This window comes from Clytia hemisphaerica, unplaced genomic scaffold, assembly GCF_902728285.1.
Source record: "Clytia hemisphaerica strain Z4C2 unplaced genomic scaffold, Clytia hemisphaerica genome assembly, whole genome shotgun sequence".
In the NCBI taxonomy this organism is placed as follows: domain Eukaryota; kingdom Metazoa; phylum Cnidaria; class Hydrozoa; order Leptothecata; family Clytiidae; genus Clytia; species Clytia hemisphaerica.
The window spans coordinates 314147-328361 of record NW_027104522.1 but is presented as its reverse complement, the minus strand read 5'-3'; the positions used below and the strand labels follow the sequence as shown (position 1 = coordinate 328361).

At 36.2% G+C, this 14215-nt stretch overlaps 2 protein-coding genes across 2 annotated transcripts; both read right to left on the bottom strand.

The window, feature by feature from the left end:
- Positions 1-3405: 3405 nt before the first annotated feature.
- On the bottom strand, positions 3406-6740 carry LOC136821957 (protoporphyrinogen oxidase-like). Its single transcript, XM_067078177.1, is given in 5 exon segments — positions 3406-4196; positions 4198-4469; positions 5009-5153; positions 5500-5748; positions 6462-6740. Coding segments are annotated over 5 exon segments (1446 nt in total). The 5' UTR covers positions 6705-6740; the 3' UTR covers positions 3406-3659.
- A 416-nt stretch (positions 6741-7156) lies between these two features.
- Positions 7157-9838, bottom strand: LOC136821953 (pre-mRNA-splicing factor ATP-dependent RNA helicase DHX16-like). The gene is made up of 2 exons (XM_067078174.1): positions 9727-9838; positions 7157-8894 (listed from the first exon to the last, which is right to left on the bottom strand). Exons 1-2 carry the CDS (start codon positions 9783-9785, stop codon positions 7304-7306), a joined length of 1650 nt encoding a protein of 549 aa, XP_066934275.1. The 5' UTR covers positions 9786-9838; the 3' UTR covers positions 7157-7303.
- Between the last annotated feature and the right edge of the window lie 4377 nt (positions 9839-14215).

The following is a 14215-nucleotide window of genomic DNA, read 5'->3' as shown; positions in this document are numbered from 1 at the left end:
TCAAAAGCTGGTAAACTTCTTTTTTTCAATTTGCTAATAGCTTTAATCAATTTATTTTGTAATAAAAATGCTTCAAAAGCTCTTAAAACTTTATGGAAGGTCAAATTTTATAATAACTATCATAAAGTCTTGAGTCAGTATCCCGTCAGTATTTTATACCTTTTAATTTCTCGCGCTTGCATGTGATATATGAATTTCATTGGCTAATCTGAATCTATCTTAACCAATCATAAAGCGCCTACACGAGGTCGAAATTCAGATCAATGATCGACCAAAATGAGCTTAGCGTTAGATTGGTAGCGTCATATTCAGATTCGCAGCGTCATATTCAGATTCAAATCGAAAGTGCTATTAAAAGGTGTTCTGACCAACTTGGATCAAACTGTATGGGTTCCAGTTTATGAAAAATAAATTTTCTTTTGAAGACTTTGAAGGTGGACCAAAGGTAGGCCATTGAGTAGGCCATATAGCCCGGGCCAGAGAGGTGGGCTAGGGGTTCTACTTACCCCTTGCTGCCGACAAAATTTCTTTTACGCTTACTAACTCCTACTCTCACTTTTCCCGTGTGATACCGTTCCAGCCCGACTGGCGTGCCAGTCTAATCCTGATGTTTTCAAAAACTGGGTCATGAATATTATAGGTCATCTCTGATAAAATTCATATACTTGATACTGTTTAAAGCCTAGAAATCTAAGCTAGTTTGATTCAGTCACCTGGATAAATCTGATGGTAAGTTGTAATTGAATAACTACAAGACAAACTTAAAATCCGTAAATATGAAAAAATCTTTAATAAGCGCCGAAAACGCTATATAGTCGCGCGGCTGAGGTCGAAAAAAGCCTTCGTGAACCTCTTAGACACGTTTTTTTTTTTATAAAAAACAAAACTATATAAGAACGATAAAGGCTTTCGAGGCCCAAAAATTTAAGATAACATTCTCAAAAAGAAGTCCCAACTTTCTAGATCAAAAGTTAGGCCATTTTGGAGACTTAAAAGCATGCATTTTCTAAGAAATTTACATCAAAATGCTCAAAAAATGTCTTTGAAAAATAAGAATTTAACGAACATTTTTAGCACTATCCGAATTTTTGGTTTTTGACGTTCTTATAAAAAAAAAACGTGTACGGGCTTAGTTAACTAGGCTAACTATATTACAAACACTGTTTTACATATTTGAGAGTTGAGAGTTGAGAGTCATAATAAATGCAATCAAAAATCTTTTGCATGTACATTCATGCTCTCTATACACACACGCACAGCTTTCTTTGATTCCAAAATGATAGTACTTTTCCGACGTTCGCATTCTTTCTCTCATAAACAAATACCTTCTTTAGTTTCTTTTTTTGTAAACACTGCAGGCACGATATTCGTTTTCCATTTACGCGATGCGAGCTTTTTAGTAATGCGTAACAACAATTACGGTACCTGAATTTTATCATTTCTCACGAATTTTCTTGTCAAATAGACTCTAGAATAATGGTTCATGTTTAATAAAATAAATGCAGAGTCGTGTCGGACGACGTCAGTACGGCTAGTTCTTATAAAAAAGTATTCGAGATGGACTAACCGCTTAATGAATTTTGATAGGTGATCATTTACGGTTTTTGTTTTGAGGGATTTACTGGGAAAATTTTGATCGACAAAAGACACGTTTTTTTATAAGAACATACAAAATTTTTGAAGTCATTAGATGTTCTTAACTTTTTGAGTTTTAAGCCTAAAAATGTTCTTAACATGTTTTTTATTTTCGCCAATTTTTTGAGTATTTTTGTTCATTTTCCTAAGAAATTGGGTGTTTTAGAGTCTGCGAAGCCTTAAAAAATTCTTAACTTGTTCTTAACATTTTGGCCATCGAAGCCTGCTTATGCTCTTATAAAAAAAACGTGTACTTCATCGTCTGATAATGCAAATTTCAAAATTCACTCTTTGCCGTAGAAGAGAGTTTGTTGTTATTATTTGATTTGAGATTTTGTAAAACCGACCGCATTTCATCGTAGAGGTTTCCGTACGGGAATTTTTGGACCTACCGGTGGGGTGGAGGTTCTATAAATTAACCTGTGTTCGTCCGTCCGTTCGTCTGTTACCAACTTTTCTCAGGATTGAATCATAGGAATCTTTTGAATTTTGGTACAAAGGTGCAAAATGGTAGTGGCCAAAATGTGACGGAGCCCAATTTTCGAAAAAAAAAAATTTTTTTGGGCAAATTTCAGCCAAAAAACGGCTAAAAAACGAGTTTTTTTAACTTTGTGAAAAATTGGATCATTAATTTTTTCTGATTTTTTGCATGAAAGTAGGGTACCATCATAGATAAAAGATGGCTCAAGCAGATTTTTACAAAAAATTTTGTTGGCTCAAAAAACGCATGTTTATCTATAAGAATCACTATTAATAAGCAAACATCAATGTTCTTAGTCAAATTACTCAAAAATAACGGAGCCCGATTTTCGAAAAAATATGTTTTTGGGCAAATTTGGGCTTTATCTATAAGAATCACTATTAATAAGCATACATCAATGTTCTTAGCCAAATTACTCAATATTTTGATGAGATAGATGTTTTTTTTTGCTCGCGAAGTCTTGAATATGAAAGAATATTTCAAGAGCATGCTAGAAAGTAGTATAAAATAGTCTCTGTAATTCGAATCTTTGTCTAATTTGAGGAAAGTTTTTTGTCGCTTGAAGGTCTAATTAGAGAGTCAACTGTATGCTACACCAAATACAAGTACATTTTGATAATATCACCTGCTATTAAGAAAAATATACCGGCGGATATGGATATATCAGTACGACTGGATGAATCAATGGGTATAATTCCTATTTCTATATTTCTATTTTATTTGATAATATTTGAAGGTTGTCCAAAAAATATTTTCGGGACCTTAAATAGACAATCAAGTTAATCAAAAGAAAACAGGTAAATTAAGACCATGAAGAGTATTGGGCAAAATTTTTGACAAAATAAAGACATTTTCTCCGATCAAAAAAAATTAAAAACCTTAAAAAATAAATACAAAACTATGAGATTTGAAAAAAATCATTGAAACTACCTGAAGTAAGACTTCAAAGACAATATTTTTTTCATCTTGAAATTTCAAATGAAATCGGGGTAAGTCTTTGTGGTTAGCCTGTAGAAAAGTGCCATGACGCGAACGAAAGCTTAAGGAAACCCTTTCTTCATCGCAAAATTATGAATTCTACATTCGTTCGACATTGCTGAGGTTAAGTATACTAGAATGATCACGACGACGGACGAAAATTGACATAGGCTAGTCAAATACGAAATCTGATTGGTTGTAACTCGCTAGCTGTTACATTTTTCGTCCGTCGTCGTGGATTTTAGCATACTTAAAGGTTTTGTTTTTAAATAAGAGTGGTGTCATTTGCTTACTCATCAATTTTAATTTACAAGCTTTTTAACATTGGATTGAGACACGGACGTGGAGCAAGATTGGTCAGCAAGAGGAAAAGAAAAACATTTTTTTGCTTATATCAGCATAATATAACAATTAGCAAGACACTGTCCTGATATGAAATATGTGTCTGATATAAAACGGAACCACTTATGTAAAAAGAAAACCTTTAAAATATTCGAACATATGTAGACACAAAAAAGGCAAAAGATTCAGCGTAAATTAAAATCAAATCCCTACAAATAAATTTTCAGCAAAGATGATTATTGGTCAACCACGTCATCGTGTTATTTCTTGCATTCACGATGACGTCATTCACGCCCGGACCTCCCCACATGTTACCCATGATGCTTAGCGGTAAGTTTTGTTCCAATAAATAGTTCCGGATATTTTCAGCTGTTTTGTAATGACCGACATGGTATTGCGGTATACAGTTACGATGCATTTTTGTCACATTTTTGATTGGCTCACTTTTGAAATTCAACGTATCGCGAACAGAACGAACGGCTATTTCCGTCGCCGTATTTTCGTCTGCCTTTTCACCAAAAAGTTCATGGAAACGAGGCCCACCAGCCATGACCGTCACAGTTGAACTATTTTCTAACGCATGCTCTGGAAAGATATGCGAATCGAAAGTCACTCCTAAAATATCCAGTTTTTCTTTAGACGGCACTAAATATCCAAACCCACTATGCGGAATTTTTTCTCCGCTATATTGTAAAGTCATGACCGCCATATTTAGTATACCGAATATCTTGTAGCAGGTGACGTAATGTTTGATCTTCGATCATGTCTAAAAGTACGGGAGCCGAAAGCGTAGAGATCACGTGATCAGCCTCGAATGTTCCATTGTTTGTCTCGATATGAATTTTACGACTATCCGTAGTGAATTCAATCTTTAGTTTCTTGCACTCTGTATTAAGATGACATTGCAGGCCTTTCTCAATCAAATGTTGTGACCATAATTCTGGCAACGTTTGCATGCCTCCTTTGACCGACCATGCCATCCATTGTTGTTCTTTGGCTTTATTTGACAATGAACTAATTGGTGGCTTGTTACCTGTCAAATGAGAAAAAAAATAAGTTTGACTTTAACGAAGAATTAAAATTCAAAATTGAGAAGCAAAAAAAAAAAGGTTGTTTAGATAATTTTTTGGAGTTTGTGTCAAATAGTATCATTAAGATTTTTATTACACTGCAAGTATCGTTCGGATGTTTTGTTAAATCAAAAACTTATCCAGACATGCGTACAACCTAGGTTATTGCCATGACAGTCGTCCTATGCGGACATAGCTAAAACATCAATTGTTTTCTAAAACAATGGAAATACAACAATCGCTCTCCGCCCTTTTATGAGTCCTTGATACATTGCTTTATTAAATCCTTGACCTAACCGTACATATTTTCTACCACACTTGATGCTTCAAATTCATGATATTCATGACGTAATATTTTCTACGGAAAGACCCCGGTTTTAGCCAGTAATGGCAAATTTTATACAACTTTTGTCAAGTTTAAATTTGCCACTACTGGCTAAAACCCGAGGTTTTTCCGTAGAAAACATTACGTCATGAATATTACAAATAAATGAAAACTTACCCTTGGACAAAAGAGCACCTTTAACGACCGATCCATAATTTTTCTCGTAATCAAACAGCATTGGAAAGCATGATCGCAAACTCAACTGTTTAGAGTTCCATCCGAAAATACCGTGACATAATGGGTCGGCAAGATAGTCGGCGATCTGTAAGGAATACAAAGTATCATATTATTTCTTTTGAGTTCTAAGAGGGCTGGGGAATAACAGGAGTGTTTATACCACTTAGATTGAAAAATGAACATTAAAAGTTACACTTACCCCCCCCCCAACAGTGGTACAACTATAAGTACCACTGGTACAACAACTAAGTACCACTGGTACAACTAAGTACCGCTGTGCCCCAAGTGCCCCTTTTCTGCCCAGGTACCTCTGGACTCTAGTGAAATTTTTTATACCTGATACTTTTTCTATCAGGGGGGGGGATAAAGTAAATTTTCAAAAATATGAAATGGGGCCCCAATGAAATATTTATCCTTTTGGAACTACAAACCTCTTCGCAGTTGAATCTTCTTCTAAAGAATTCATGGACCGACATATCATCCAAATCAGATTTCTTCACAAAAGGTTCACGTATCATCAAACCGAGTAAAGACTTAGGGAGTGGACCCCACTTTTTAGCTAGTGCCAGTCCTCTGGGTAATTCTAAGATTTGTCCATTGTAATAGATGTATCTTCGTGAAGCGGCGTCGTTACTTTTCGGTACACCGATAAATTTGTCGTCAATGCCGATATCCGAGAGCTGAAAATATGGAAAAGACTTAAAATAAATTGTATAAAAAAACAAAACGAGAACAAAATGAAAGTAAACACAACAAAACGCTACACGAAAATGAACTTTCCCTATACAATGTTCAAGATATGGAAACTTCATAATAATGACTCCTTCGATACAATTTATTGAATTTTGATATGGTAGTTTTATGCATCGGATAGGTCTGAGCAATAATCCCAACTGTATGTGTTGCGAAATACAAACCCCTCAGCATGTTTTAACTTGCCAAACGATAGGTGTCCGAGGTGATATTAAAACTGTTGATGATGACACAGTTGGCTTTGCCTTATCTCTAATGATTTAGACATTTGAATGAAATATTTATTTATTTATTTATCTATATTAAAACTAGACGATCAGACGATCCTATCGTCTATCATTGAAAAAGGGAATAATTTAGGAAGCGGGATAAATTTGAAAACGAGTTTAGTTCAGGGCGGAGGTGTTTACAGTGTTCCAAAACTCTACCGCCACTATTTTCCCCGTAAGCCGCCCTGACGCCCTGACTCTGCGCATATACTTTCTCGCGTTTACTGACCCTCTAAACGAACGATAGCATCGTCTATATTAAAACCTATTTAGTATACTTGTTTGTATATTGAATTTTGTATTTTTGTTGATAATTGAAACCCCATAACAATATTAGGCTAACAGGATCCGAAAATTGTGGTAAAACTCACCAGAGACAGAGCATCCAAAGCCACATTCCCATAAGAACGTCCACTTCTTGGCCCATGTTCAAATACTGTACCATCATTGAATCTCGTGCTTTCTAACCAGCCTCCAAACCGATTTTGTGACTCAATAACGGTCACTTGCGTCGGTACTTGAGCATGTTTGAGAACAGTGTGGGCGGCCGCCAGACCAGATAATCCTCCGCCCAGTATGACAACGCGGAACGGTATAGGTAACCATGATGACATATTTTTTATTTTGTTTTGTTGTTGGTTTTTTTTAACTTTCTTTGAAAGAAAAAGAATTGAATTGATATTTCGTTCCGTCATAAAAGAATAATGGTTAAATGAAAAGATGGACAAAATTTAAAGGCAAACTATCCAAAGCAAAGCATCAGAAAACTTTTGTGATGGAAATTTTTTTTTGTTCCACCAGATGAATAATACGAGCGTTTTCAATTTGTTCAGAACGATCCAAGAATACCCGTGTATTTCCAGAAATACCTAGCGATTTTATGTATCTACCGTTTTGAGGACCATTGATTAAGAACAACCCTCAGTTCCGACTTTCAAAACCGAGGACGGCAAGAGTGCATATTTACCGTCTTCCTCAGTCTATCAGGATCTAGTCAATCAAAAGCTAACCGACTCCGTCACAGATAAATAAACTCGCTATTGCACCACGTCAAAGAATCACACCATTCATAAAAAACTCTTGTCACCATTTTGGCTAAAAGGGAAAATATTCGATAAAATAGGTATCAAGTGGGTATAATCATATAAAAATCCATTTAGTTCAAAAGTCACAGCAAGGCATTTTCTAGCAGTCACTGAAATCTGCCTTCCAATCAAAAAGCTCTTGCTTCAGATTTCGAAACACCTTGTTTCTTTGGCATCTTGCGATTCTGAGTATCTTCAAGTTCTTTAGCTTTGTAATAATGCGGTGCTACTTCAAGTAACCATGAATTGTCAATCTCAATGAGGGAGCGCATGAATTCTTTACTTGTAAAGACGAGTTCATGATATAAAACCCATCTTGGTTGCTCTTCAAATAATGAACTATTAGGATGCATCATCACACTTTGTTGATGTTTAATTGTCCGATATTGACCACCTTGTCCAAATTTCGCCGTGTGGTAAAAGAAACCGGCCGTGATAGCTTTACGTGGCGCTACGGCATCGTGCGGCGAACTTGTAAGTTCGATTTCCACTCGCTCCATCAAACCTACCAGTTGGTCTCTGACGTCACGCGCCCTTCGCATCGAACGGAATTGAATGAAATTTTCGTAACACCATTGAGTGCTGAACCCACTCTCTACCCATTGCTCATAAACATTTAATAAAGTCAAATGGTCACCGCCCGGGCGGAAGAAGTTCTTTCGGGCGTTATCCGCGTGAACAATTTTATCTTTCGGTCTGTAAAATATTGACGCATTAACTGATAACATGGCAGATATCGATAAAATTTGTTCGACACATTTATATTTCTCCGAAGCTAGAATCATTTTACTCATCATTGGGTCAACTGGAAGTTCCGCCATTTTGCGGCCCAATTTGGTCAATTCACCTTTGTGGTTTAGAGCACCTAAAGCATACAACTGCTCCAAAGCTAAAATGAGCGTTTCCGCGGGTGGCGGATCCATGAAATCGAAATTAATGAGATCATTGATACCCAGACTTTTTAACAACAGAACAACGTTTCCAAGATTCGTACGCTGAATTTCTGGAATGGTGTTTTCTTCCAATTCGTTGTTATACGCCCAAGCAGTAAAGAGGCGGAAACATTTACCAGCTGCCACACGCCCTGCCCGCCCAGCACGCTGATTGGCTGAAGCTTTCGAGACGGGGGTAACCACCAGAGATTCCATTCCGGTACGAGGGTTGTAACTTTTTTGTTTACAAAACCCAGGGTCGATGACGTAAACAATACCGTCGATGGTGAGTGATGTTTCTGCGATATTGGTTGCTATGACAACTTTACGTGCACCAGGAGGAGTGGGTTCGAAGATCTTAGCTTGCATATCTGAAGGCAAGTTTGCATAGATTGGGAGTATGAGCAACTCTTTAATTTTGGTTCCCAGTTTACGAACTCGTTCTTGTAAGAGTTCATTACAAGTTTCGATTTCCTCCTGACCGCTCAAAAAGACTAAGACGTCACCGAGTGGTTGTGTCAAATGAATTTGAAGAACAGTTACTACGCATGCGTCTAAATAATCGGCTTCCGGTGCTTTAGTATAGAAAATATCTACTGGAAAACGTCGACCGGGGATACGAAAGATTGGCGCATCATCGAAAAAACTTGAGAATTTTTCTGCATCTAACGTGGCACTTGAAATAAGGAGTTTTATGTCGGATCGGAATCGGGCGATGTCTTTGATCAGCCCGAACAGAATATCGGTGTGAAGGGTACGTTCATGTGCTTCGTCAATGATCATCACGCTGTTTGGAGGCGATGATAAAATGAAATAAAAACAATTGATCTTATCGGATTTTTTGATTTTTCTAAAAAAGCGATGCATTGCGGGATTGTTTCGGGAGTATTACAATAGAATAATAATTCCTCGAGGGAATTCTATTGTAATACTCCCGAAGCAATCCCACAATGCATCGCTTTTTTAGAAAAATCAAAAACTCCGATAAGATCTATTAAGTAAATTTGAAGGATACTACAGGCCAGTGCCGGCGTCGCATTATTCAGGGGCTGTTTATATGGATAACGGATAGATATGGATAGATTTTCGAACGTCACGTCACAATTTTTGACGAATCAAATGGCTAAAATAAATCACGTGACGTTTGAAGAGGTTTTGACAGAACCATTTTAAATCTTTTGTTCATTAAGTCTCTATATATCTTTTAAAGGGATATCACATGTTGTAAAAGTCAAATCAACAGTTAAACTTGGGCCACACGAATTCTAATTAAAAACTCAAAAGAATATTTTGTTCACTTGGATTTTTCAATTTGGGAGGGCTTAAGTGGCTTCAAGGCTATGTTCTCAGCCATATTGGAACGTTTTTGAGCTTTTAGATTCATGAAACCCTAAGGTGCTAAGTCTTAAGTCTAATTTTAAAACTCGGAGTTCAGAATTTACTTTCTAACCGTACTTTAAAGCACTTAGAATTCACTTGCGGTTTTATAGTTTTGAGGGAATTCCCCTTCTGTGCCAAATATTTAGGGCGGTGATTGCAGTTGCAAACATCCGGTCTTTTAAGGAATAAAACATTCACGTCATGAACATCACAATTGTGTCTATAAAACAAGATCAAACCTGTAGCTTTCGAGGTCAGGTTCACCCAGGAACTCTCTCAACAACATTCCATCAGTCATGTATTTAACTATCGTTTTCTCTGAACTACAATCTTCGAATCTTATGCTATATCCAACCTGTGAAAAAAAATCAGAAAGAATATTGAAATCAATAAATATTGCTAGGCTGCGTGTATCCCCAGAATTGATTTTGTTATAGGGGATGCATATCGTGTATTAAATTCTCGTCCGTGAGTTACCACAAATTTGGGGTAACCAAAAGTTGCATGAATTTACATAATTTCGTCACATTCAATCATTGAAAAAAAAAAGAGAAGTTGTTGTATTACTACGACGCATAATCAAAATAGGAAAAAAAAAGACGGGGGTAAGTGGGGACAGAAATATTGTAGACAATACGCATCCCCTATATCAAAACATATTAGAGGAGATACGTGCTACTTAGGCCCCTTGCTAGATGGATAATTCAGACATAGTAAAAAGAGCAAAAAGAATGGAAGTTTTGTATAGAAACTGATGTTATCCCATAACAATAAATTCATACTCAAAATCTCAAACTCCTGCTAGTGGAAGTTTATGAGAGCGTCAACAATATTGGAAATAAATTGGACTTGAACCATTTTGAAATCATCCAGCGTGATACTGGAAACGATGATGAGGATGTGGATTCCCCACATGCTCACATACTCCAAAACTCAGAAGAGGCGCTCAAATCAAACTTCCACTACCAAAAAATGCCGTTTGCTTGAACTCCTTCAATTATCGGGCAGGACAGGCTTGGAATAGACTGCCAAATGAGATTTTAAAACATCAGACTCAGTAGAGTGCTTTAAAACCAAAATTTTGAAAGCAGAAATATATTGTTCTTGCAAACTGTGTTCAATATTTTAATGATTTTAATATTTTAATTTTGATAATATTATTTACTATTCCGCAGTAAATATTAGATTGTCATGTTGGTTTTAATTAGTCTTTTTGTATACTGCTTTGTTTCGTACTAACGATAAATAAAGAATAAATAAAAAAATGTATATCTTTGAAGTTTTGAAGTTTTGAATAATTGTGAAGAGCATGAAACCTGATAAAGAAATACTGTTTCTCATTAATGTATCTTTGATGTTACGTACAGACGTACAATTTTTTTTATAGGAACAAACTAGTGAAGTTTTGAATTTTTGTTAGCACTTTGTTGTTGTTGACAATCATTTTCAACTTATTTGATAAGAACAAACTATATAAGAACATAATAAGGCTTCCATGGCCAAAATGTTAAGAACAAGGCTTTGGTGACTCTAAAACACCCGATTTCTTAGAAAAACGCACAAAAATACCAACAAAATGGCGAAAATAAGAGCATGTTAAGAACATTTTCAGGCTTAAATCTGAAAAAGTTAAGAACATCCAAAGGCTTCAAAAATGGAAGTGAGATATAAATTTTAGAGGTGAAATTTTAGAAAACATAACGAAATTTATAAAATAACAGTCAAATTTTTAAACACTAGTTTTAGCCGGCATCGCAGAGTCCGCTCACACTTGACGTTTGCCGTGAGCGTGTATGGGATTCAGGGTGGTACAAATACACACCTATCAACGCTTAGCGGCGCACGCAGTTTTTTAGGGAGCTAGTAATAAATTTACAAGGAAGATTTATTTTCAACAAGTGGCATTTTAGGCCGTTATATTTAAATCAAACTAAACAAACAAATTCCCGCTAAAACTCTAGAGACATTTTCCCAAATCTCTACGATAGAGTGTAAACTATTTTCATCTGACCCTGACCAACGAAACTGGACGGTCATGCCAATGTAGCGTGTTTGATTTGAGGGGCGTTCGAAATTTTTTGCTTGTTTTTTTTTGCTTATCTTTGATTGAAATATTGTTTTTTTGCTGATTATTTGGTTGTTTGTTTTACTTGCTATTTTTTGAGGAATATCATGAGTCAAGGTAGATAGAGTTCTACGAAATTCTTCTGATGCTGCTACGTGGTACGTCTTCGGCGGCTAAAGGTTAAGTCTAATTTAAAACTCGGAGTTCAAAATTGACTTTCTAGCCGTACTTTAAAGCACTTAGAATTCACTTGCGGTTTTAAAGTTTTGAGGGAATTTCCCTTCTGTGCCAAATATTATGGCGGTGATTGCAGTTGCAAACATCCGGTCTTTTAAGGAATAAAACATTCACGTCATGAACATCACAATTGTGTCTATAAAACAAGATCAAACCTGTAGCTTTCGAGGTCAGGTTCACCCAGGAACTCTCTCAACAACATTCCATCAGTCATGTATTTAACAATCGTTTTCTCTGAACTGCAATCTTCGAATCTGATGCTATATCCAACCTGTGAAAAAAAATCAGAAAGAATATTGAAATCAATAAATATTGCGGGGCCCCTTGCTCTAGGCTGCGTATATCCCCAGAATTGATTTTGTTATAGGGGATGCATATCGTGTATTAAATTCTCGTCCGTGAGTTACCACAAATTTGGGGTAACCAAAAGTTGCATGAATTTACATAATTTCGTCACATTCAATCATTGAAAAAAAAAAGAGAAGTTGTTGTATTACTACGACGCATAATCAAAATAGGAAAAAAAAAGACGGGGGTAAGTGGGGCAGAAAGATTGTAGACAATACGCATCCCCGATATCAAAACATATAGAGGAGATACGTGCTACGGAGGCCTTGCTAGAGGGTAATAGACATAGTAAAAAGAGCAAAAAAGGAAGTTTTGATAGAACGGATGTTAGCCCAACAATAAATCATCTCAAAATCTCAACCGCTAGGGGAATTGATGGAGCGCAACAATTGGAAATAAATTAGGCTGGAACCATTTTGAACATCCAGCGTGATACTGGAACGATGAGGATGGGATTCCCACATGCTCACATACTCCAAAACTCAGAAGAGCGCTCAAACAATTCCTCTACCAAAAAATGCGTTGCTTGAATCCTTCAATTCTCGGACAGACAGGCTTGGAAAGACTGCCAAAGGAGATTTTAAAACATCAGACTCAGTAAGTGCTTAAAACCAAAATTTAAAGCAAAATTATTGTCCTTGCAAACCTTGCAATATTTTAATGTTTAATATGTTAATTTATAATATTATTTACGAGCCGCAGGATATTAGATGTCCTGGGTTTCTGACACGTTGTTTTTTATTTAAGGAACACGTTTATAAGGAACTCAAGGCTGAAAATGGTCCAAAAAATAAGGAATTGTTAAGGAACTGCTCAGGCTGAGAATAAGAAAACAATTTTTAAGGAACAGTATTTTTGCGAATCCAAACTTAGCAGCCATGTAAAGGAACTCGATAAGGAACTTCGAGGCTGAAATTCTCTGTAAAGATAAGGAACTCCAGGCTCAGAAGGTAAGAACGTTTTAAGACTTTGGGGACTCTAAAACACCCGATTTTTTAGAAAAACGCACAAAAATACCCACAAAATGGCGAAAATAAGAGCATGTTAAGAACATTTTTAGGCTTAAATCTGAAAAAGTTAAGAACATCCAAAGGCTTCAAAAATGGAAGTGAGATATAAATTTTAGAGGTTAAATTTTAGAAAACATAACGAAATTTGTAAAATAACAGTCAAATTTTTAAACACTAGTTTTAGCCGGCATCGTAGAGTCCGTTCACACTTGACGTTTGCCGTGAGCGTGTACGGGATTCAGGGTGGTACAAATACACACCTATCAACGCTTAGCGGTGCACGCAGTTTTTTAGGGAGCTAGTAATGAATTTACAAGGAAGATTTATTTTCAACAAGTGGCATTTTAGGCCGTTATATTTAAATCAAAATAAACAAACAAATTCCCGCTAAAACTCTAGAGACATTTTCCCAAATCTCTACGATAGAGTGTAAGCTATTTTCATCCGACCCTGACCAGCGAAACTGGACGGTCATGCCAATGAAGCGTGTTTGATTTGAGGGGCGTTCGAAATTTTTGGCTTGTTTTTTTTGCTTATCTTTGATTGAAATATTGTTTTTTTTGCTGATTATTTGGTTGTTTGTTTTACTTGCTATTTTTTGAGGAATATCATGAGTCAACGTAGAGTTCTACGAAATTCTTCTGATGCTGCCAAGCAAGAAGACATTTTATAGCAGAAACTACTTGAGTTTGGGAAGAAATTTGCTAAGAAGAAGATATTATTGCTGACATTAAAAATCTCTTTACAAAATTGTACAATCGTCTTGACGAAGACGAAGATAGCATTCATCATGAAGATAAGATTGAATTCCTAGAAAAGTCAGTTTCTGAACTCAAAAACAAAGTCGATATTTCATGTGATAAGAATGCTGTACTTTCGAGGTCTGTAGATGACCAAACAAAATGACCATCATGAGCAATATTCAAGGAGATAATTGCTTAAGAATCAATGGCATGGAAAAGTTGGCTGACGATGATTCCCCTGATAAATGTGTTAAAAAGGTTGTGGATCTTTGCAATCACTTGAACTTAGACATTTCTGCTGCTGATATTGATAGGGCTAATCGGG